General features: G+C 42.1%; 1 protein-coding gene across 6 annotated transcripts in view; it reads left to right on the forward strand.

The window, feature by feature from the left end:
- LOC131132006 (proton myo-inositol cotransporter-like) overlaps positions 1 to 22,184 on the forward strand; it is a 34,080-nt gene that overhangs the window by 560 nt on the left and 11,336 nt on the right. Inside the window, exons 2-5 of one of the 6 annotated variants that reach the window (XM_058077136.1) lie at positions 1,701 to 1,932; positions 2,005 to 2,560; positions 8,893 to 9,052; positions 10,863 to 11,071. In XM_058077136.1, the coding sequence (XP_057933119.1) occupies positions 2,035 to 2,560; positions 8,893 to 9,052; positions 10,863 to 11,071 (895 nt within the window). In that variant the 5' untranslated portion in view covers positions 1,701 to 1,932; positions 2,005 to 2,034. Of the gene's footprint in view, positions 1 to 1,700; positions 2,561 to 8,892; positions 9,053 to 10,862; positions 11,072 to 22,184 lie in introns of all 6 variants that reach the window. The other 5 variants (XM_058077137.1, XM_058077134.1, XM_058077135.1 and 2 more) reach the window with 5 other exon arrangements.

Genomic DNA, 22,184 nt, shown 5'->3' on the forward strand with positions numbered 1-22,184 from the left:
ATAAAGCATTCATTCATTTTCTACGGCTTATCCTCACGAGGGTTGCGGGGTGCTGAAGCCTATCCCAGCTGTCTTCAGGCAAGAGGCTGGGTACACCCTGGACTGGTGGCCAGCCAATCACAGGGCACATATAGACAAACAACCATTCACACTCACATTCAAACCTATGGACAATTTGGGGTCAATTTGGAATGTGGGAGAAAACCCACGCATGCACAGAAAGAACATGCAAACTCCACACAGAGATGGCCAAGGGTGGAATTGAACTCGGGTAACTGATTAAAATATAGCATTGCATTTCTATTTGGCACACATTAACATTTACTCAGTGATGTTTTAATTAGATTTAATTTTATTATTAATGGTCAGACTGTGTGTGTGCTTTCGAAGTACAAAGCTGTGTTTTTGTTGTTTTATTACAGTAACAGTATATGTGTAAGTGTAAGTAAGTCCCATGCTTGCATCTTGTGCATCCTCCTGTGCAGAAACCCTTCTCATTATAGCCTTGTCCCCTCCTTTACGGGCCCAATCAGGGACCATTATCAGGCCATTCTCCATTTTGCAGTCTACAAGCTGGTCGCCTTCGCCCCTGAGTGCATTTGTGTCATTTGTCTGGGTTGAAGCCACGCGGCATGTCCACAGAGATTGCTTGTACTGTGTGTGTGTGTGTGTGCGCGCGTGTGTGTGTGCATGTGTGTGTGTGTCAGGACCAATCAATAGGAGAGCAGGCAGACATTAATGATGGTTAAGTATGTGCGGCTAGAGCATGAAGGACAAGGCTTTTTTCCTGGAATCATGAAGACCATTTATAATAATTGAATGAAAAAAATGGATTAGTGTATACTACTGCTACTCATAATAATAAACGTTGTTTTATTTGTAAATAAATGGTCTGAATTTAGATGTCATTATCGAGCACGAGTGGCCTCATACATGTCTTTTACGGCAGTAATTCCTTGTGGTATAAAAGTGTAATCATTAAGCGTGACACTGGAAATAAAATCCAATTGCACTTCATTGGTTTAATAGGGTATATATACTACAAAAATGTATCTCTGTTCATTTATCAATGCCATAATGTATAGTGACAGGCAGAACAATGAAATGCTCATCCACTAAATGGCAGAAAGTGCATACTTAACCCGTGTAACCTGTTGCCATTCATACACCATAATCAGTCATGGCACCCTTGGTGGCCATCATCCAGCCAACCATCCATCCATCTATTTTCTATACCGCTTATCCTCACTCCCAGCCTACCCTGGACTGGTCGCCAGCCCATCATCCAGCCAACCATCCATCCATCTATTTTCTATACCGCTTATCCTCACTCCCAGCCTACCCTGGACTGGTCGCCAGCCAATCACAGGGCACATATAGACAAACAACCATTCACACTCACATTCATACCTATGGACAATTTGGGGTCGCCAATTAACCTAACATGCATTGTTTTTTGAATGCACCTGTAATACTGGTCTTCATCCTGAGGGGGGCAGCATTCTCATGCCTGTGTAATCCACTATTTGATAAACATAAAAAACAATATACATTTGTATTGTTATATTTAAATTGATGAATGTCTTTATGTAAGGAACGTGTAAACATGTTCTAAAAGTTTATTTAGAAGAAAATATTAAAAGTCACCATTGAGAACGAGTCGCCTATTATTAGAGTTTGCCATGTTCTTTCTATTTTAGCTTTGACTGAGTGAATTCGGTCACGGTGAGCCCCCACAGATCCCTCTCCTCGTGCATGACTCTTTCAAAATAAAACATCCTTGCGTCACGTCGACGCTGCTGGTGACGAAGTCGTCCACTCCACTCCTCCTATCTTCTCCAACTCTCTCATCAGGACCACAGGGATGAGACGGACTGATGCACGCCGCGCAACTTTGCTCAACACGGTGCAATTCTCTTCTCAGGCTGCTCAGTGAGTGTAAAGTACACAAAAAGGGTTGATAGTGACGTGTCGGAGTTGGATTTTTCCCCTATGTCGCGAAAGCAGGCGGACCATGACTACAACCTCCGGAGTATGAGCAACCTGATGGGCGAACGCTGGAGGAAAGTGAATGATGGAGGAGAGCGGAGTCTCATCAAGGCTCCATCCAGCGCCAGCATCAGCAGCCTGCAGGTGGCCTCTTCCTCCACCGCCTCCAGCGCCCCGGCAGCCTCGTCCACCTCCACCGGGGACCTGGAGAGGGCTGCGCGGAAGCAGTTCCAGCAGGATGTCACACCCGGCTTCGTCTACGTCCTCTCCGCCTTCTCCGCCCTGGGAGGGTTCTTGTTCGGCTACGACACCGGGGTGGTCTCCGGGGCGATGCTGTTGCTCAAGAGGCAGCTGAAGCTGAGCGCCCTGTGGCAGGAAGTGCTCATATCAAGTACTGTGGCCGCGGCCGCCTTGGCCGCCCTCCTGGGAGCCTTCCTCAACGGGCTCTTCGGGCGCAGGGTGTGCATCCTCCTGGCTAGCTTCTTCTGCACCGTCGGAGGGATCGTGCTGTGCACCGCCCCCGGGAAGGAGGTGCTGCTGGCGGGGAGGCTCGTAGTTGGAGTCGGACTCGGTAAGATCATTATAAACAGCATTTTCGAGCACAAATTACTGTTGTAGCTTTTTGTAAAAGTGACAAAAAGTTGTTAAACTACTAAAACATGATAATAATCTGAGTTCACAATATAGTACACTATACAAAATGAGTAATTATTTAGTTGGTATTGATAAAACGAATAGTATATCTGCACACTGTGTACTCAAAATGATGGTTATATATCCCTTGTATTTTATTTTTGTGGTCTTTTGCTCCATTTACTCCACCTTTTACAGTTTTTATGTATTTTTCCTTAGCCTTAGACAAACTTTATCGGGAAATCGCTAGGTTACAGAAGCTCAATTTCAGAAGAAAAAGTCCAATTCAGTGCCATATGAATAAATAATAAATGTACACATTATACAAAGGTGGACAGACAGTACAGCGCAGTAGTGTTGTGAATCATCTTTCAGCCAACTGGATGACGTCCTGTAGCATTCACTGTGGGAACAGAACTGGAGGAGTCTGTTGGAGAATAAGCATCGCCGCTCCTCTATTGTTTAATTTGTTTTGAACAAAGTGAAGCGGACCACAAATGGCCCCTGAGCTGCACTTTGGAAACGCCTGTCCTTATTGTGCAATGTAGTACTTTTGGGTTTTTTGTGCGTCTGAACTTCTGTATATTCATCCTTCCTCTCTATTCCCCCTCACATCCTCAACACTGAGCATTGCAGCATCTCTCCATCCAAGATAATTGCAATTAGCTAAGATGCTAATTACACAGTTTGGTCCTCATGCCTATCACGCTGCATGCCTCTGGCTGTTCGACAACTTGCTGTCTTTGCCATTATCATCATTAGGATCTTTATTAGATTTGTTCGGGTACCATTGCATGATGAATGGAGAAGCAAAACAGTGTGTGTGTGTGTGTGTGTGTGTGTGTGTGTGTGTGTGGTCCTAGCACGCCTAATGGAAACAACACTGAACACTTTTAGTGCTGATTGTTTCCTAATGCTTGTCCTAACAGTTTGTCCTCTCCTTCCTGCATCCTTTCCACACAGCTTGCTTTTTGATCACATTTCAACATATGTCCCCGAAATTATTTTTGGTGTTGCTCATGAGTCACATCCCCCCAAGGAAAGGGTTGTTAAAACCAGCTTCCCGTGCAGTGTGCCGCTCTGATGGCTGTTGTCGGTCGCCTCCTTTGAGAGGAAGAAGTGCTCCTGTGAGGAATATAGGAAATGCAGACTGTTTTGAAGCATTAGTCTTTATCCCCTTCCTCAACATAATGCCCATTTCACCAATTACCTAATGTGTAACTGAGTCAGGAAATTGTCAGTTCATTTGGGAATCGCGACACATATTGCTGTTGTAAAAATAATAATGCTCAGATTAGTAGATCCCTGCCAATTTATATTTTTGGCACTGGGCTACATTGCTGTGAGATGGTTCCCAAATAACGGCCAATACCACAAATAAAAACAATGATGCAAATATGCGATCCTAATTAAATGACACAGTCATAGCATATTTATTCATCATGTGTTTATTAATATGGCTGGTGCATCATATACAGTGGCTGGTACACATTCATGTTTTAACAAGCACACAAAGCATCAAACCAACATTGACATCATTAATGAGTATTGCTTCCTATTCTGCAAATGAGCACAACCGAAATATTGAAATCATGCTCTGTATGCACAACTAATCACCGGGGCCTTCATTAGTTCATTTCGCTTGTTAATTTAAAATCTCCTCCCCCATAGCCATCAACGTGGTTCCCCATACAGATGTATCCATGACACAATCATGCATGAACCAGAGCCTTGATGGAACAGGAAATGCATTCCGGCACCACAATTAGTCGTCAGAGATGTTATTTTTCATTCCGCTGTATTACTCCAGCTGCTCTGCTCACATTTACATTACAAACAGTTCTGGAAGATGCCAGCAGCTTAGGATTTCTGGAACGAATCTAACCAAAAGGTCATGGAAACTGTTTATCCAACCAGGAAATGCCACCCACCACCACAGCCCCGGTTGTCTCTATTGCTTCTTCTCATTTAAGGCTTCTGGTGTGTCATCTCCTGGCTGGTTATTGTTGAGCTGACCTTTTACACTAGCCCAGACTGTTGTTGTTGTTGTTGTTGTATTATGCCATGCAAGTGCAGGTTGTCGTGACTGACATAGATTTATTGCAGCGATGTTTAACTGGCGTCCGTGAGCTGAATCTGGCCCATGAGTGATGTCAGACATCGGTTCATAACTTGGGAGGAACATATAATAGTAGACAGGTGGTTTATACATGAAAAGTAACGGATGAAGTCTAGTTTGTATTTTTGAGTGACTACTCGGGGAGCCCTGAAGCACAAAGAAATCCTTACTGAGGCTTTGAATGCACCACTGGATTTGTGAAAAGATTGAACATTCTATCACGCTATTTTGACGTAACTATCAATACTGTATTTCTGTGAAGCGCATTGTTTTAAGTCAAGCCAACAGATCTTGCTGAATCTGATTAGGAGTGGACATAATATCCTATTTCTCTCCACTGAATTAAATCCCCACTCATGGGGCTTTTTGCCATTGGAAAGTCAATGACTTGTTCTTTATCCAGGATACTTTTCCCTGGAATCCTAATTAGCTTCCTCCATGCTCGGCGGCGGTGGCGGCTAACATCCTCACTGTCAGTGATGGGGGGGTTCGAGTGAAGTATCTGCCTGTGATCAAGTGTGTCAGTCGCAAGCCTGTGTCGCAAGCCTAGAGGCTTGCAGGCTAGTTTAAGCAGACAATGAAAGCAAGTATCATTAAAAAGGACGTGAACAGCCATATTTGTTTGATAGACAATGGCTGCAGTGTTGTGGACATTTTGTCTATACTACTTGATGCAATATTTTTGCATTCACTGCCAAAAATAAAGAGACAGGCCTCACTCTAGCACCTAGTCGATAATGTCAAGTGTTTTGACTTTTGACCTTTTTTGCTGGTTGCAGCAGTGAAACGGGCATCATCATTATTCACTTGAGTGTAGCGCCTCGCTTGTACGGGCGGTCTGTAGCCTCGACCGGTGCCGAGGAATGTGTATACAGCTCCAAATAGGATGAAACAAGGGCAGCCGGGAGGTGAAAAGTGGCAGTGAAGACAGGAAATTGGTTTAATGAGGAGAATACAGATAGAGGCATTACAGCAGATGAGGGTATGGAAGCATTGCGGGTGTTTTTGTTGAACTTGTGCGAGTATTTGCATGTCTGCATGCACCGCAAACACATTTGGGTCACTTTCTGATGCTGCCTGAGTGCTCGACAATCATCAGCCACAACATTAGGTACACCTGCATTCACATGACTTTATACTCAATGACTTATGGGCAGTTAGTTAGGTGCTCCTTCGATGATGTTTTTAAACTAATTGCTAGCTAACTATCTGCTTGTCAATCTTCTCAGGGTATGTACCAAATTTCCAAAGTATAATGGCAAAGGCAACACTGCAGGGGTGCATATTTTGACAATTTTTCATTCTTGTATGTGTAGCAGATCGGGACTAGAAGAGTATTACACACTACTCCAATGTAAACTGGCACACAGTACCCTGTAGCATCCCCCTGAGGGGAGGAGTTTGTGTCCGGGGTGTGAGGGGTCTGCAGTAATGTTCCCTGCCCGCTTTCTGGCCCTGCACCGATACAGGTCACAAATGAAGGGAAGGTCGGCTCCAATTATTTTTTTTTTCTGCGGATTCGATGGCCCTTCGTAGTCTGATCCTGTCCTGTGTGGTTGCAGAGCCAAACCAGACAGTGGTGGAAGTGCACAGAACAGACTGAATGATTGCAGTATAGAACTGGAGCAGCGGCTCCTGGGGCAGATTGATCTTCCTGAAGTATTCATTTTTCTTCTGTTAATATTTTGCAGCCAAGTTACCTTGGCTGAAAAATATTGGTTGATGGTTCAAGGCTGGAGACATTTTTGTTTCCATGCCGACAGCAGCAGAGAAACACTATGCATATAATTGCACCAGTTTTCCCCCTCCTGATAAAGTTTGTATAACTATGCTTCTGCCCCGTTCTTCGGCGAGACACTTGGATCAAAAGGCTGCGTGATTGTCTCCTTCTTCAGAATAAATTCCACAAAAGACGGTTGAAGGTTGTCCTCGAACAGCTTATTTCTTCTCTCCATTGGTGTTGAAAAGAAATTTAGGTGTCAGAAGTGGGATCTCTTTTGGGTCTGTGGCTTTTTCAATTAGGAAAGTTTCAGCAGGATCCCTCAAGTTGCTCAGTGTGGCATCAGCAGGGGTTGCTTTAACTTTATCGATGTCTGATAAAAGAGTCCTGCAAAGGTTTCAGGTCCACAGATTAGTTTGTATGAACCTCCGTGAAGCTTTGAACTTGCGTGAGTTTGGGCCATGTAGCTTCACATCGACGTTAAATCATCAAGACGATTAAAGTGGAAGGTTTTTTTTTTCCTGATGCAAGACCGACAGCAACAGAGCATTCAAATCACCCAAATCACCATCTTTTCTGAGCATCCAATCTGTGTGTTATTGGATTTGTCTTCCCAAAAGCTGCCACCGCATGGTGCCCGACTGGCTGATTTCCTGAGACGGGGTTGCCATAGCAACAGGTAGCCACGTAAAGCATGGTGACCAGTCAGGGCAGGGTGGATGTAAGTAACAAGAAGAAGAAGGAGGGGAAGAGATGGGAGGAGAGGGCATGATGATGGTGGTGGTTGTGGAGGGTGGGGGTGCATAGCAAGCAGGCTATTAATAGAGCTTATCACGAGCCAGCTGCAGAACACCGTGGTCTTGTGTTATACCTCCACGTGGAGTAAAATACACTTTAGATTGTTGGGTAGTGTCTCTAGGATGCACATGAAGCTATTTTTTTGCATTCATTCATCAGTGGCCAAGATGAATATTTTGTCACATTTCCTGTCATATAAAGTCATCCCATTCCAAAGCCTAGCCTTTCTCCATAGTAGCCTGACCTTATGGTATGTACTTCTATTTTCAGGTATATGTGTGAGTGCTGGAAGGGAGGGGGATGGCGCAAGATGGAGAAAAGGATGGATTCTAACTTGCAAATTGTACTTTATTTATGTGCTGCTATTGCCACTATACTGTCTTGTATACTGCATACTGTGTTGCTGCTACTGGAACCTTCATTTCCCTGAGGCCACGCAACCGAGGGGTCGATAAAATTCTATCTAATCTAATCAAACATTGGCCATTTTCCCCACTGAGGTAATTGGAGAAGTACCCCACCCCTCAGGCAGATGTACAGCGGAGATGTATAACTTTATTGGTCTTAACGATTCTATTGTGAAATTAATATGTGCCAGTTCTTCCTGTCCTTTCACTTCAATTTAAAAGTTATTACATGAAACCCCACTTGAGAAATCACTCCCTGTGGGAAAGAAACCACCTTGAACAAAACCCTGGCTTTGTGGGGTGGCCGTCTGTCTCGAGCGGTTGGGTTGAGAGGGAAAAATAGAGTACATATCGGAGTAGCAAATAAACTATTGTTTACTGGGTTGATAAGGCACTAGAACAGGGGTGGGCAAACTACGGCCCGGGGGCCACATCCGGCCCGCCAACTGTTTGAATACGGCCCGCCCAATCTTTCAAAAGTATTTAATTTAAACTCAACATACAACCTGGCATCATGGCCTGAGCCAACCTTTTGATGGTTGTATCAATTTCGTTGTTTGACATGGTCTGTTGTTTACAAAGTGCTCCTGAAAAAAGAGACACAAGCACATAATAATAATAAAAATTAAAATAATAATTATTATATTATTATTATAACTATTATGATATTATATTTATTATATTAATGCTAATTATTATATTAATTATATATAATAATATTGTTATATTTGCATATTTTACATAATAATAATATAATAATTATTATTTTAATTTTATTTTAATTATTATAATATTGTATTATTTTTAAAATATTTAAATATAAATATAAAATAATAAATAATAATAGCAGATTGCATGACAATTTTACAGATACAATAATACCAGGTGGACTGTTACGTGTAAAATATATAGTCTGCCCCCCCCCCCCCCCCCCCCCCCCCCCAATTGAATTTTGTGATATCAATGCGGCCCGCGAGTCAAAAAGTTTGCCCACCCCTGCACTAGAAGCTCTTTTTCATTCATGGTTCTAAAGTAAGGACATTATTTATGTGTTTTTGTGATGGTTTTGCACACACAATCTATTGACTGTACTATTTGTATTTTATCAAAGCATAGACAAGCACATCTTTCATTCATCTCGCATCCTTTCTATGCTGTCAAAATGATTCTCACTTTATTCAAGTGTCAGCTTGTTGATCTCTTGCTTTCTCACCCCCACGGTGCAGGCATCGCCTCCATGACGGTGCCTGTATACATTGCTGAGGCCTCTCCACCACACCTCCGTGGCCAGCTGGTGACCGTTAACACCCTCTTCATCACCGGCGGACAGTTCACCGCCAGCCTCATCGATGGCGCCTTCAGCTATGTGCAGCGCGACGGTTGGAGGTCAGATATGCACACAGAAAATCCATGATGCTTTTATTGGAAACACGTACGATTAGCCATGATGTTTGTATGTGATGCATGATACCACCACGCATCATATCAAATGCCAGAAGAGTTCAAGCTGGCTCAAACCCAAAGGGCTTTAGTTTTGTGGGGCAGCGCAGGGTGGTGGAGTGTGGCGCACTTGTGCAGTGGTAATTTCATCTAGCGCACCACTTTGCACAGCCAATTTGGTAATGTGGTAGTGAGGTGTCCACAGTTTCAGTTTTGTGAAAAAAACAGTACGCCGAAGATGCGCTGAGAGCTCCAACCTCGTCTATTCCCGGCGCAGGCGAAGCACACACTGCTCAGTGGTAAATTGTCTGAGAGGGCACAGTGCACACCCAGCCATTTTCTATGCCGCTTATCCTCACTAGGGTCGCAGGTATGCTGGAGCCTATCCCAGCTCTCTATGGGCGAGAGGTGGGGTAGACTCTGGACTGGTGGCCAGCCAATCACAGGGCACGTATAGACAAACAACCAGTCACTCATATTCATACCTATGAACAATTTAGAGTTGCCAATTAACCTAACATGCATGTTTTTGGGATATGGAAGGAAACCAGAGTACCGGAGAAAACCCATCCACACACAGGGAATCAAACCCGATCTCCTGACTGTGTGGCCTACATGCTAACCCCTCAACTACTGTGCGGCCAACAGTGCACACACATGTAGAGTGTCAGGCACATTTTAATGCAATAAACAATCACAGCAACCACTATTTAATGTTTAAACGGTCTGAACCAGCATGTACATTTTTGTATTACTTGTCCCATCACAGCTGACGTCAGATCAATGACGTCACACAGAATGGAAACTCAACCTGACAGCAGCTGAAAGTACAAAAGTCGCCCTAAATAAATGGCTCGCCTCCTCAAATCGACATTTTAGAAGTGAAATTTCACTCCACTCATCTCTGCAAGTTTCTTCAGAGTCCAGATCGGCCCTCCCTCCCCCTCCTCTCAGTAAACATCCAATCACTGTTATATGCAAATGAGCACAAATCTGCACATTTCAACCATACAGTGCAATCTCTTATCTTCCTTTTCCTTCCTCTCCTTGTGTCAGAATAAAAGCCTATTTACAGTGTTTGCATGCTGAGTTGTGAAATGTCAGAGTAGATAAAGGCCGTCCTTTCTGCATGAGGCAGCGCTCTGATGTCGCAGATTAGTTATCCCGACATCACAAATTGGTGGGTTTCATGCAGGATTGTGAAGGTGAGGCTCTGAGCAAAAGAACGTTTTTGTACGCACTTACTGTGCGTGCTTCCTTTTATTATATATTTGTACATACAGTACTTGCACTTAGTACTCCATCCTTCTCCACAATTTTTGGACTTCCAGGAAGCCCATTTCTCGGAACATATTGCACTTTGATTGTGTGCTTAAGTGGAGGCGGGGGCCAATTTTCCTCTTTGTATAATAATTCAGTGTTTCAGACGTTTGTGTGTGTGATTGAGTCTCTTCTGTCTAGACACTGCAAATTGTCACTTTGTAGTTTGGGTTTGCTGTCAAACGTGCGGAACCGTGTTCATAATGTTCTGCTGTTGTCTTGAGATTTATTTTGAGGTGTGTGATTCTATTTGTCAGAGGAAAATCTGCTGCTGGCTCCAAAATAGATGCAAGGCGAGACTAATTATTTGTGAATAAGGACAGATACTATTCAATAAAACTTGACAATACAACCTGAACAGACAAAAGCTTCCTGTCGCAAAGACATTACAGTCGAGTAGATATGAACGCTGTGTTTCCCCTTCTCGCTTCTGCAGGTACATGCTGGGCCTGTCGGTGGCGCCCGCTGTTCTCCAGTTTGTAGGATTCCTCTTCCTGCCCGAGAGCCCCCGCTGGCTGATCCAGCGAGGGCTGACTCAGAAGGCCCGCAGGGTGCTCAGCCAGATACGGGGCAACCAGAACATCGACGAGGAGTACGACAGCATCAAGAACAGCATCGAGGAAGAGGAGAAGGACGGCGGAGGAGGTAAGAGGAGGGCTGGGGGAGGAAGTAGATGCTCGAGTGGATGTTGTTGTATCGTATGTATGCACACAACACATGTTCCTACCAAGCATTCCATGCTGTTCCCCCTCACTGACAGCTCAACTGTGCCAACAAACAAATCCACTAGTCACGGCACAGGCAGTGAAGCCTGCAGGCTAATAGACACTAATTTGCACAATATTGTTGTGTCTAAATGGAATCGTCTCTTTAATTGCAAAAAAGTGCAGCATTTTATTTCCATCCCCTGATTCCTAATGGACAGCGACAAAGACAAAAGTACAGTCCAAGGTAACTGTGTTCACTTTTTTCAGGGACACAAATATGATTTTTAAGGTACTAAAGTTAGAGGGATAGTTTGGATTTTTTTTTTTTTTTTTACATGTTGCAGAGCAGTGCATCAATGGTGGATTTCGAGGAAATTAGTTAAATGAGGAAAGTAGTTCTGGTTAGTTGGTGGGGCCACTTAAGTAAAGACTTTGGGTTTTCAAAACAATATGCGCTCAAAAGAGTAATACATTTGCATCGCAACAGAGTAAGTGTAGTCAGGGGGAAACGTCTCACAAATCTGAGAGTTTCAGACAGGCAGACTTACCCCGTTACCCTGACAAATAGCGCCTCGGTGAACGTATGTAATTTGCCATTTTCAGATGCTACCTTGTGTTCTTGCGTATTATTTATTCACAACATGTGTATTATTGTTGTTCTAGCTTGCAGTGCTATATATAGCTAGCTACTCACATGACAGAGAGTGAATGAATTCATGGTGACCAGTAATGAGCCCATTTGAACTTTCACTAAGTGTGTCGTTGAGGGCCATGAACACAGCTCTTGGCGCTGTGACCAGTCGCCCGAGAGAGGCGAGGGGGATCACTTTCATCCAGTATCTAATCAACCTTGACAACTGAGAACACCATGTGTCTGGCAGGAGTGCCATCCAAACATCCCCTTGGGGCCCGTGTGGCCCGCAGTGAAGAGGAACCTTCACCACACTCGTGAACACGAAGGCAGCAGACTCGCTGTGTGCTCAGCTGTGTCATCTCAGCATCTCTTCTGCAGTCTGCAACCTCTCATTCAGCCGATACTTTTGGGGGATTCTGCCCATCATCCACAATCTTGGTCTTTTCTGCATGTTATAAAGATATAAAAACAGATAAAAGAGACAGCTCATCAATGCACGTAATGGGACACATGAGGTGCCTAGAAGGCACGATTAAAACACCTCAAATGTTTTATCATTTCATATCCATGATATAAGCATGTAGTAACATATACATTCATAATAACATGGAATATTTACAGCATTTTGCCGTGCTTTTAAGGATTCCCGGAACTTCAAACATAGAAGCAAACACTAGACGTAGAGTTAACTTTTCCAAATTCAGCTCAGTGGCCGCAGCTCCAATATGTAGCGTATGTAGCTCTAGGCAGCTAGGAGCTAGCCGGTGTGGTGTAGCGAGGTGTCACTCTGCCATGTTGGTTAATATGCAAGTCTTTATATATGGAATATTCTTAACAGTCTCTTTTTAGCTGTTTTTATATCTTTTTATATCAATTAATTAATTGTGGATGATGTCAAAAGTGGCGGCACGGCGGTCTAGTGGTTTAGCGCGCAGACCTCAGTTCCACCCTCGGGCATCTGTGTGTGGAGTTTGCATGTTCTCCCCATGCATGCGTGGGTTTTCTCCGGGTACTCCGGTTTCTTCCCACATTCCAAAAACATGCTAGGTTAATTGGCGACTCCAAAATGTCCATAGGTATGAATGTGAGTGTGAATGGTTGTTTGTCTATATGTGCCCTGTGATTAGCTGGCGACCAGTCCAGGGTGTACCCCGCCTCTCGCCCGAAGACAGCTGGGATAGGCTCCAGCACCCCCCGCGACCCACTTGAGGAAAAGCGGTAGAAAATGAATGAATGAATGAATGATGTCAAAAGTCCCCCAAAAAGTGCAATTTTTTTCATGATGAAACACTATGCTAAGTGTCCCTACTGTTTGGTTTTTGCCTAATAGCTTAGCATAAGTGTCCACTAAAGTAAAGCAAAGCAATTAAGTACATTGATTCTGGGAGTGCTGTTTTTGCCAGTGCGCTAATTAATGGTTTTAAATTGATCCTACTTTAATTGTATGTTTGAGCTTCAACCTTTAGGAAGGGCCCTTACCTTAATCCCACAATTAGTTTGGAATAAAGATGAATTATTGAGTTTTCATAGTAAAAAAAAAATAATAATACATGTGGTGTTTACATGTTTTGCATGCTCTACTAAATTCCTGCATAAATGCTCAACATGGTGCAGGATTAGTTTATATTGGTGCTTCTACTAACAATCGTATCACCTCCTAATGGTGTGATGAGCCATGCGGCTGGTGTTCTAAGTGTGTGCTTCCAGAACTAAACAATAGCTTTTTTTGTCCTTTCCCTTTTCTGATCTTTTTATACTATTTTTTAAACAATTTTAAATATGTGTCAGAGCTCCCAGTATTGGAAGTGTGTTGCCCAAGATCTAGAGCCTTGATGCCTCGATTTTGTGTGTATGACTTTAATGCAAATGAGCAATGTTTGTCCACGCCTGGACACAGAAATAGCTCCAGGGTTTTTTTAAGGTGTGTAGTGAAGCTTTTTTTTTCTCCAAAGCTGTACCATGTGAAGTGGTGGGCGTATATACAAGGGGCGGGCAACTTCCAAGCAACTGTTTATCTTCTCTAGATAGTGAAGTGAGGATACCTTTCACATTTGATGCTCATAAACAGGCTGAAGGAACACATATTACTGTTATATGATCATTGTTTTCCCTAATAGGGCACCTTTAAGGCTGCATTGTGCGTCACCATTGTTAAGATGTTAAAGCTTTCCCTCTGAGACATTCTGTTTAAAATCCAATGGGATTTGCCCGCTGAACCCTCTATTCATGAATATCGTGCGTGTGTTCTCACCATGGCCCCATTGCCGGCATGTCGGTTACCATGGAAACAACACTTTCCCCATCCCTTTTCTCTCCCTCTAACCTCAGACATAACAATGATTAAAGCCTGTGTCAACCTTTCTATCCTTCCAACAAACACACACACGTAAACACGCTGGAGGTGTAAAAGCCGCTCAGGTCAAGAATGTGATGATGGAAGTATTATTATAGAAATAGCTGCAGTCATAACGGAGGAGAGGATTCAATGTGAGCGTTGTTGCATTAGCTTGTTACACAAAAATAAACCACCTTAGTGGCCACTTCATTTCCTTGAAAAGTGGATAGATTGTTGGAACGGTTAGCGGAGGGGAAGTAAATGCTGGCTGGTATTTGGCCTGCAATTACGGCCGTGAAGCAATAATGTGGCAAACATTGGTCGGTCCTCGGCGCCATTATATTGTCATTCTTCATGTGAAACTTGATATTTCATTGATTTGTGAGGCGCAGGCTTGTTGCTTCCAAACAACACTGAGATGAGCCAGATGAAGAAAAAATAACAAAAAGGACACGTCTGGACGTTGATTGATGGGGACAGTTGTTGGTTCATTTGTGTTGTGGAGTAATGCGTCATTGCACTTTCTATATTGGGTATCGTGTCTTGGATGACCCTTGGTGACATGCTCAAGGATGTCACAACAATATCCCTATTGATTTTTTTTAAAGCAATACCTGACCCGAGGTGTTTCACGTGAACGCTCTGTTGGGTGTCATTTACAATCCATCTTCTTCATTGGCTTTCCCTGGTGGATGACCTTTGCAAAGGCATGAAACCGATTGATTCTGGCATCCGACACACAATATTTGAGGTACTGGATGGACTGGGGTTTCTCAAAAGAGATGTGAAGGAATTAAAGCCTTTCAAATTCATCATGTCAAAATGTCAGTCCAATTTTGGACGTTTGTGACGCCCTCTACCGTGTACACAAAATATGACACTATATGAAGCCCATTTCAAAGAAAACAAATGGGAAGCCACAATTAAGTCATAATTATTAGATAGGAGTTAACAGATTTAAAAACCGGAATTACGGGATTAAAAATTCATAACTGTGAGATAGGAATTATGTGATTTAAAAAATTTTAATTATGAGATAAAAAGTCAAAATTAGGAGATCGGAATGTCATAATTATCGGGTAGGAATTATGAGATTGAAAAATCAAAATTCAAAAGATAAAAAGTCATAATTATGAGTTAGGAATTATGAGATTAAAATATTGAAATTATGTGACAAAAACTCATAATTATGAGATTGGAATTAATAGATTTAAAAATGAAATTACGTAATTAAAAGGTAATCACTATGAGATAGGAAAAATAAACTTGGAAATTTTAGGAATTATGTGATTTAAAAATTTTGAAATTATGAGATAAAAAAATCAATCAGAGAGTCAGAATTATGAAGCAGGAATTATGAGATGTAAAATCGGAATTATGAGGTAGGATTTATGAGATGAAATTTTAATTATGTTATTAAAAAGTCAAAATCATGAGATCAGAAAGTCCTAATTATGAAGTAGGAACTATGAGATAAAAACTCAAAACTATGAGTTAGTTGAGTTGTGTGAGAAGTTTCATGTGAACAGTGTCACCATGTGGCGTATTTGTTGGAAGAATAACAGCACAGGTAACACAGCGGTTGTACTGTACATGTTTTGACACATTTTCACTCTCCAGGAGTCGAAGAATAAGTTTACACAAACAAATACGTACACTGTTGTTTCTAATAGTTGCAAAGAGCAGTGAGTCTGTTTTATCCACCTGCTTCCGGGTATTTGAGCAATTTCTTTAAAAAAACATTGCCGCCATCATACTTTTAAATCTTTCCATTTGCAATTCAAATGGACACGCCGTTGCTAACACATTTCCACACGTTCAGTCTCACCATAGTCTCCCTCCACTGGAGCCTCCACTTCTCCCAGTGACTATTAATAATTGACAGTGTTTGAACATTTTCATGAAACTGCACCATGGCCCCAGAGCCTGTTCAAATCCACACTGAAATCCTCATGGAACAAGGGCTGCTTCCATTTCACGATGACAAAACATGGCCGTAATTAAATATGTTAGGGAGTTTGTTTGTTAAAGGGATAAACTATGCTTTTTTTTTTACTTTTCTGATGTATAAATGTAGTCAGAATGTTGTAGTCTCGTATTAAACGATAATAAAGTTTGTGCATTTGGAAGTGAAATTTGGGGTGGCTCAAAATACTCAGTTTAAGAGGGCGTTGCAAAACTCTTCTTTTGTGATGTCACAGAGGAGTGGGCTTCCTTATGGGCGTGGCTGTAGGCGTGATACACTCTCTCCCCTTCCCCGAGCTTTGCTTCTCCCGCCCTCACCCCAAGCTCTGCTTCTCTGTTTACGAGGAAAGCTCAAGCAGACGTTATAGGAGCAAGAGAAAAATATTTTAATCTGTCATTGCCATTTCACACGGTACTGTTTTTGTAAACATGAATGTGAACCCTCCGCCAAACTATCGTGGGAAAAGGCGGCAATGTCGGACACGCTGTGCGTCCACAGAGTCCCTCAAAAAAAAACATGTAATGCAAAGATTGTCTGCAGTTTGTAAACGTGGCGCCCTCACATCTGGCTTCTAAACTCCACCTCTGACAAAGTGTGTGCGACAATGAGTGCTCCTTCTCGGGCAGGCGAGGTTGGAGGAGCACCAGCGGTGCCTACTCTTTGAGTTCATACACGGTTCACAAGTCAGGGGTCTCCAACCAGTAGATCATGAGCTGCTAGTAGCTCCTAAACACTTTTCAATTAGCTCTCCAAAGACGTTCATTTATTATCAACTCCTATACCCACTATATTAGAAAGTGGGGTTGTGGGTGAAATAAATTAAAACGGACAGTTTTGGCAGGAAGCAAAAATCCAAGGAGATACTGCTGGAATGGGTACAGATTCTGGAAGATCTAGAAAGTTTTCTGCGTGTTTTATTGTGTGTAGCTGCTCTATAGGAATCCACAACTCAATACAAAGGGTAAAAAATTAGCACAATACGTCAACTTTAATGTAGAAAATGAGGCCGTTTTGAACTGAACTGAAAAGAACATTATTTAGGTCCCCTAAATAGTAAGTCATACGTGCCCCTTAAGCCTGTTTATAACAAATAAACGTGAAAAAACTCCTTTTTGATGGACATGATACGGCCACCAACCGGTCCCGAGTTAGAGGCTACGTTCAATAAGTGTATGTGTAAAAAGGTCGCACACACTCTGTCCGAGACAGGTGTTGACAAACACAACTCATTCGTATTAAAACTACAGACACACAAAACGCTGTTTTACCAGTAGGGCTTACTAATACCACTGTTAAACTAAATTCTAGCATCAAGGATAGATTCTTTTAAGGTAAAAACAAGCATTTTCAGCACAGCTTGTTGGCTTTGTTTGTGAAGTTCATGCTATTTGTTTTAAAGGGCACAACTGCACCACACTAATGCTCAAAATTGTCTTGTTTTTGTATGATTTGCGTGTTCATTCACCACTCTGGTCTCGGAATGTGAACACGCTCGGGGCCGCGTCCTCTAATCTCCTTTGTCGTTCCCTCTCTGTGCTGAAGCACTAACAAACCCGAATGAGATTTTAGAGGTGTGCTTCTTTAATAAGAACCGACAGCCTGATTTACTAAAACGACTCCAGTGAGAACAACAGTAGTTGGGCTACAAAGGTGGAGGAACGAGGAAACATGGAATCCCACCTGGGAAATTATTACAGAGGCTGCGTTAGAAGGAGGATGTACAACCAGGCAGAATGCAGAGAGAGGAGATGAGGGAATTATCTGCATCTTTACTCCAGTAATTGGTTTATATGTATAGAATAGCAGCCAAACTTGAATGCTCCGGGTGCGCCTTTTGTGCAGCGCACCATTGCTGCCACCAAATGTCAATTGCTTATTCATTCTTGTTGAAAGGAGTCATTGATCTTCTGCATATTAGCAGGCAATTCATTGTCTTATTGATGAATATCAGATAGAGGAGCGTGGTTATTGGTGTTGTAGGTAAAAAAAAAAAAAAAAAAAAAAAGATAACTCAGTTACATTACAAGTATGGCTTGTTGCCCTTTATGTGCGATCCCCAAAATAGCTATTCCAAGCAGCTACTTGTAGGGATTTTAGCTTGGGTTTGCTTTTTTATTGGCCCATGGCATATTTGAATTAAACACCGCCTGCATTCGATCAGATAGGAAGAAGAGGGCCACACAGACGAGTAAAACTAAATCGAAATGGAAATACAGAAAACAAAATTCAACAAATCAAACACACACAATGACGAGTGACTCACCATTGGTACAATGAATAATTAATGAGGAACTAATGAGTAGAGTAGTTACTGAGGAACTGAGACACGTGCATTTAGAGTAGTTGCCGAGGAACCAAGACACATACATTTAGAGTAGTTACAGAAGAACAAACAAATAATTAATGAGGAACTAATGAGTAGAGTAGTTACTGAGGAAATAGTGAATAATTAATGAGGAGCTAATCAGTACAGTAGTTACCGGGGAACTAAGGCACATGCATTTAGAGTAGTTACAGAGGAATTAGCAAATAATTAATGAGGAACTAATGAATAAAGTAGTTACTGGGGAACTGAGGCACATGCATTTAGAGTAATTATTGAGGAAATAGTGGATAATTAATGACGAGCTAATCAGTAGAGTAGTTACCGAGGAACAAAGGCACATACATTTAAAGTAGTTATAGAGGAACTAACAAATAATTATTGAGGAACTAATGAGTAGAATGGTTACTGAGGAACTGGGGCACATGCATTTAGAGTAGTTACTTAGGAAATAGTGAAGAATTAACGAGGAGCTAACCAGTAGAGTAGTTACAGAGGAACAAAGGTAAATACATTAATAGTACTTACAGAGAAATTACCGAATAATTAATGAGGAACTAATGAGTAGTTACTGAGGAACTGGGGCACATGCATTTAGAGTAGTTACCAAGGAACTAATGAAGAACTACTGAGGAGCTAATGAGAAGTGGTTAAGGTTAGCCAGGTTCATTCCACTTTAACTGCAATTTAGTGTATGTTATTATAAAGTGTTGCTGATTTTGTGTCTTTGCATGCTGGCAAGTGCCAAACATTTTAAAATAGATGCTGTAAAAACTCTGGTTGGATTTTACGTTCTTGTCACCTGGCCCTCTTTGGAAAACATTTGGACACCAATAGCTTAAGCAATGAAAAGCTACTGACTTAAACGGCAGTCTAAGGGAGGCATTCTATGTGATGACAGACGGTCCCAGACCTTTCTAGAGTCCTTATACGTCCTTTGTCTCGTTCCTGACCTTGATAAATAAAAAGGGTGGTCATCCAATTTGATTCCTGCCTGGAGGAGCTTTAGGTGTCTTGATCAGCAGAACATGGAAGGAACGATGCACGCATGTGGATCATCAAGACCCTGTTCAGGTTTTCATGAAGGTCATCTTGTGCCTTTTTTTAAAAAAAAGAAATCTAGATCCCACTTATATCTCCCTCTGCAGTCTGTGATGCTCTTTAAAAAGCAGATGTTCTCAAATGTTTTTGAGGCAATCTGTGGAAAAAAAAAGGATGAGCGATAAACAGATTGTTGCCAATCGGAAACGTGGGCCATCTGCTTCAGGATTGAAGGCATTTGTCAGCGTGTTTGTCACCTGTCGTGTTAGATAGGCTTGAGTCAACATTCTGCTTTATTTACATATTAGCACATCATGTTAACTGCAGATTTTTGAGTTTTAGAATGATAAGATGACACATATTTACTTCAAATTGATCCATCCCAATGGTGCTTGTCAGCCACCACATTTTGAATGATTTTCCCCCATTGTTAAGCCCCCTTAAAAGCAATGGGAGTCCTCACAATAAGAACAAAATAGCCGACTTTTTCCTCAGCTCCTCCCTTTAAGCAGTTTGTTAATAATTGAGCGAGCCAGATTTATCATGATTCCCCAGATGTAGCATGTCAGAGAGCCTGCATGGATGGATGAGGATGAATATTGAGCCAGCTAACCACACCACTTCTAACACAAGTATTTCTGGCTGCCGGCAGTGTCAATTCTTTTTTTTTTTTTTTTTTGTAACGTATACTGTAATAATAAATTCCTGCCAGAAAAAGCTGTGATGGAAAAAATGTGATGGAACATAAGCTTGTGTAAAAAAAAAAAAAAAAAAAACTTTGCATCCATTTTTGAAGTCCTTGCGATGTTTAATTCCAGTTGGACAAATTATTAGAAACATCTCTACCTCATTTCGATTCAGCGTGAGTTTTGACCCTCTGTTCTTCAATATGTGAGAGTGTGATGCCGCTCTGATGAAGCAGCGAGGGAGGGGTGAGACACAGAGAAGAGTACGAGAAATAATTAGAGTGGAGACGGGCGGAGCGACAGGTTGCCTGCTAAGATTTCCGTCTTGTGATTGCAACCGAAGTGAAGTGTAACTCTTATCTCTGCAAGCATTCCTCTTCTTTGATTGGTCATTGTTAAGCATCACTTATCATCCCTTAGTTAAAATGTATTTGACCGTACATTTCAACATTTCTATAAAGGAATGAGCCATCTATCTTACCCCCGACAGGCCTAATGATGCTGAACAGGTACTTTAATTAGCCGTACGGGTTGTTAGACGGAGATGGGTGTTTCCTGAAAGCAGTTTGGCGAGGAAATGGGCTAATTGGAAACATTCCGTGTGGTGAATATTAAAGCTGATTGAAAAGAAGACTGTGATGGAGTGTTGACGAGCTATTGAACAAACACACTGCATTACCTGCTACAGAGAGTATGGTTTGATTTTCACATGCATCCAGATATTCCACTGAAGGGGGACTTGGGCGAAAGGCGGGATAAACCCTGGACTGGTCGCTAGCCAATCACAGGGCACATATAGACAAACAACCATTCACACTCACATTCATACCTATGGACAATTTGGAGTCACCAATTAACCTAGCATGGTTTTGGAATGTGGGAGGAAACCGGAGTACCCGAAGAAAACCCACGCATGCACGGGGAGAACATGCAAACTCCACACAGAGATGGCTGAGGGTGGAATTGAACTCGGGTCTCCTAGCTGTGAGGCCTGCGTGCTAACCACTTGGGCGCCATGCAGCCCTGTGCATTTTTAAATAAACTAAAATACAAAGACACTTTAGACTTTAGACACACATGCACAATAATAACATAATAATGGTTATCATCATAATGTAGTGTACTCGAGCTAACACTCAACACAATCTGAATCCCCAACGTCACTTCCTGTTCACATGTATGGAAAACATTTATTGAGTATGAGTCTTATTTACGTCTTAAATGGCTTATTTTCTCTGATTATATTACCTATATTGGGTAATATGAGTGTAAAGGTGACTATAGGGGTGTTATTTCATGACTAGAGGGCTCTAATCATGGTAAAAAAAAAATATTTAGAAAGTCTTAACCAGGTTTAACTAGTCTTAACAAGTACAGTAAACCTTGGATATATCGGATTCAATTGTTCCCACTGGTTTTGTCCGATATAAGCGAAATCCGTTATATGCGTGTACCGGAAAATGTCCGTTTTACGCATATATCGGATTTATATCCGGTATATGCGTAAATCGGATTTTATCCGTTATAAAAAGGCACTTCCTTGACTATGTTTCCAATGTACCTGGACGCGCAGGCAACGCTGCAAACGCTGCAAATGACGTCGTATAGCGGCCTGTCACGATTCGGCGAATCGGAGTGCCACGATGCGGCCATCCGATATATGCGAGGGAAATTTAATGGAAATGCATTGGAACGGGACTGGAGATTTTGTCCGAAATAGGCGAAATCCGTTATAAAAAATCCAATATATGCAATTAATTTTTATTGGAAATGCATTACAGAAAAATTGGTTCTTTTTTATCTGTCCGTTGTGAGCGAATTTCCGATATATCCGAGTCCGATATATCCGAGGTTTACTGTATATCCAAACCCTCCATCTCATGACTGTGAGGCCAACATGCTAACCACCCCATGGTGCAGCTCCAAGATGGTTCAATGACATGCAGTTTTTGTCAATACCGTGAGACTTAATCACGATGCTTTGTTGTTTTTTTTCTTTTCCCCTCACCGCCATCTAGTCGCTTTCAATATCTCATCTGATTGAATTACAGCGGGGTGGTGCTCCA

The sequence above is a fragment of the Doryrhamphus excisus genome, chromosome 7 (assembly GCF_030265055.1).
Source record: "Doryrhamphus excisus isolate RoL2022-K1 chromosome 7, RoL_Dexc_1.0, whole genome shotgun sequence".
Taxonomy (NCBI): Eukaryota; Metazoa; Chordata; class Actinopteri; order Syngnathiformes; family Syngnathidae; genus Doryrhamphus; species Doryrhamphus excisus.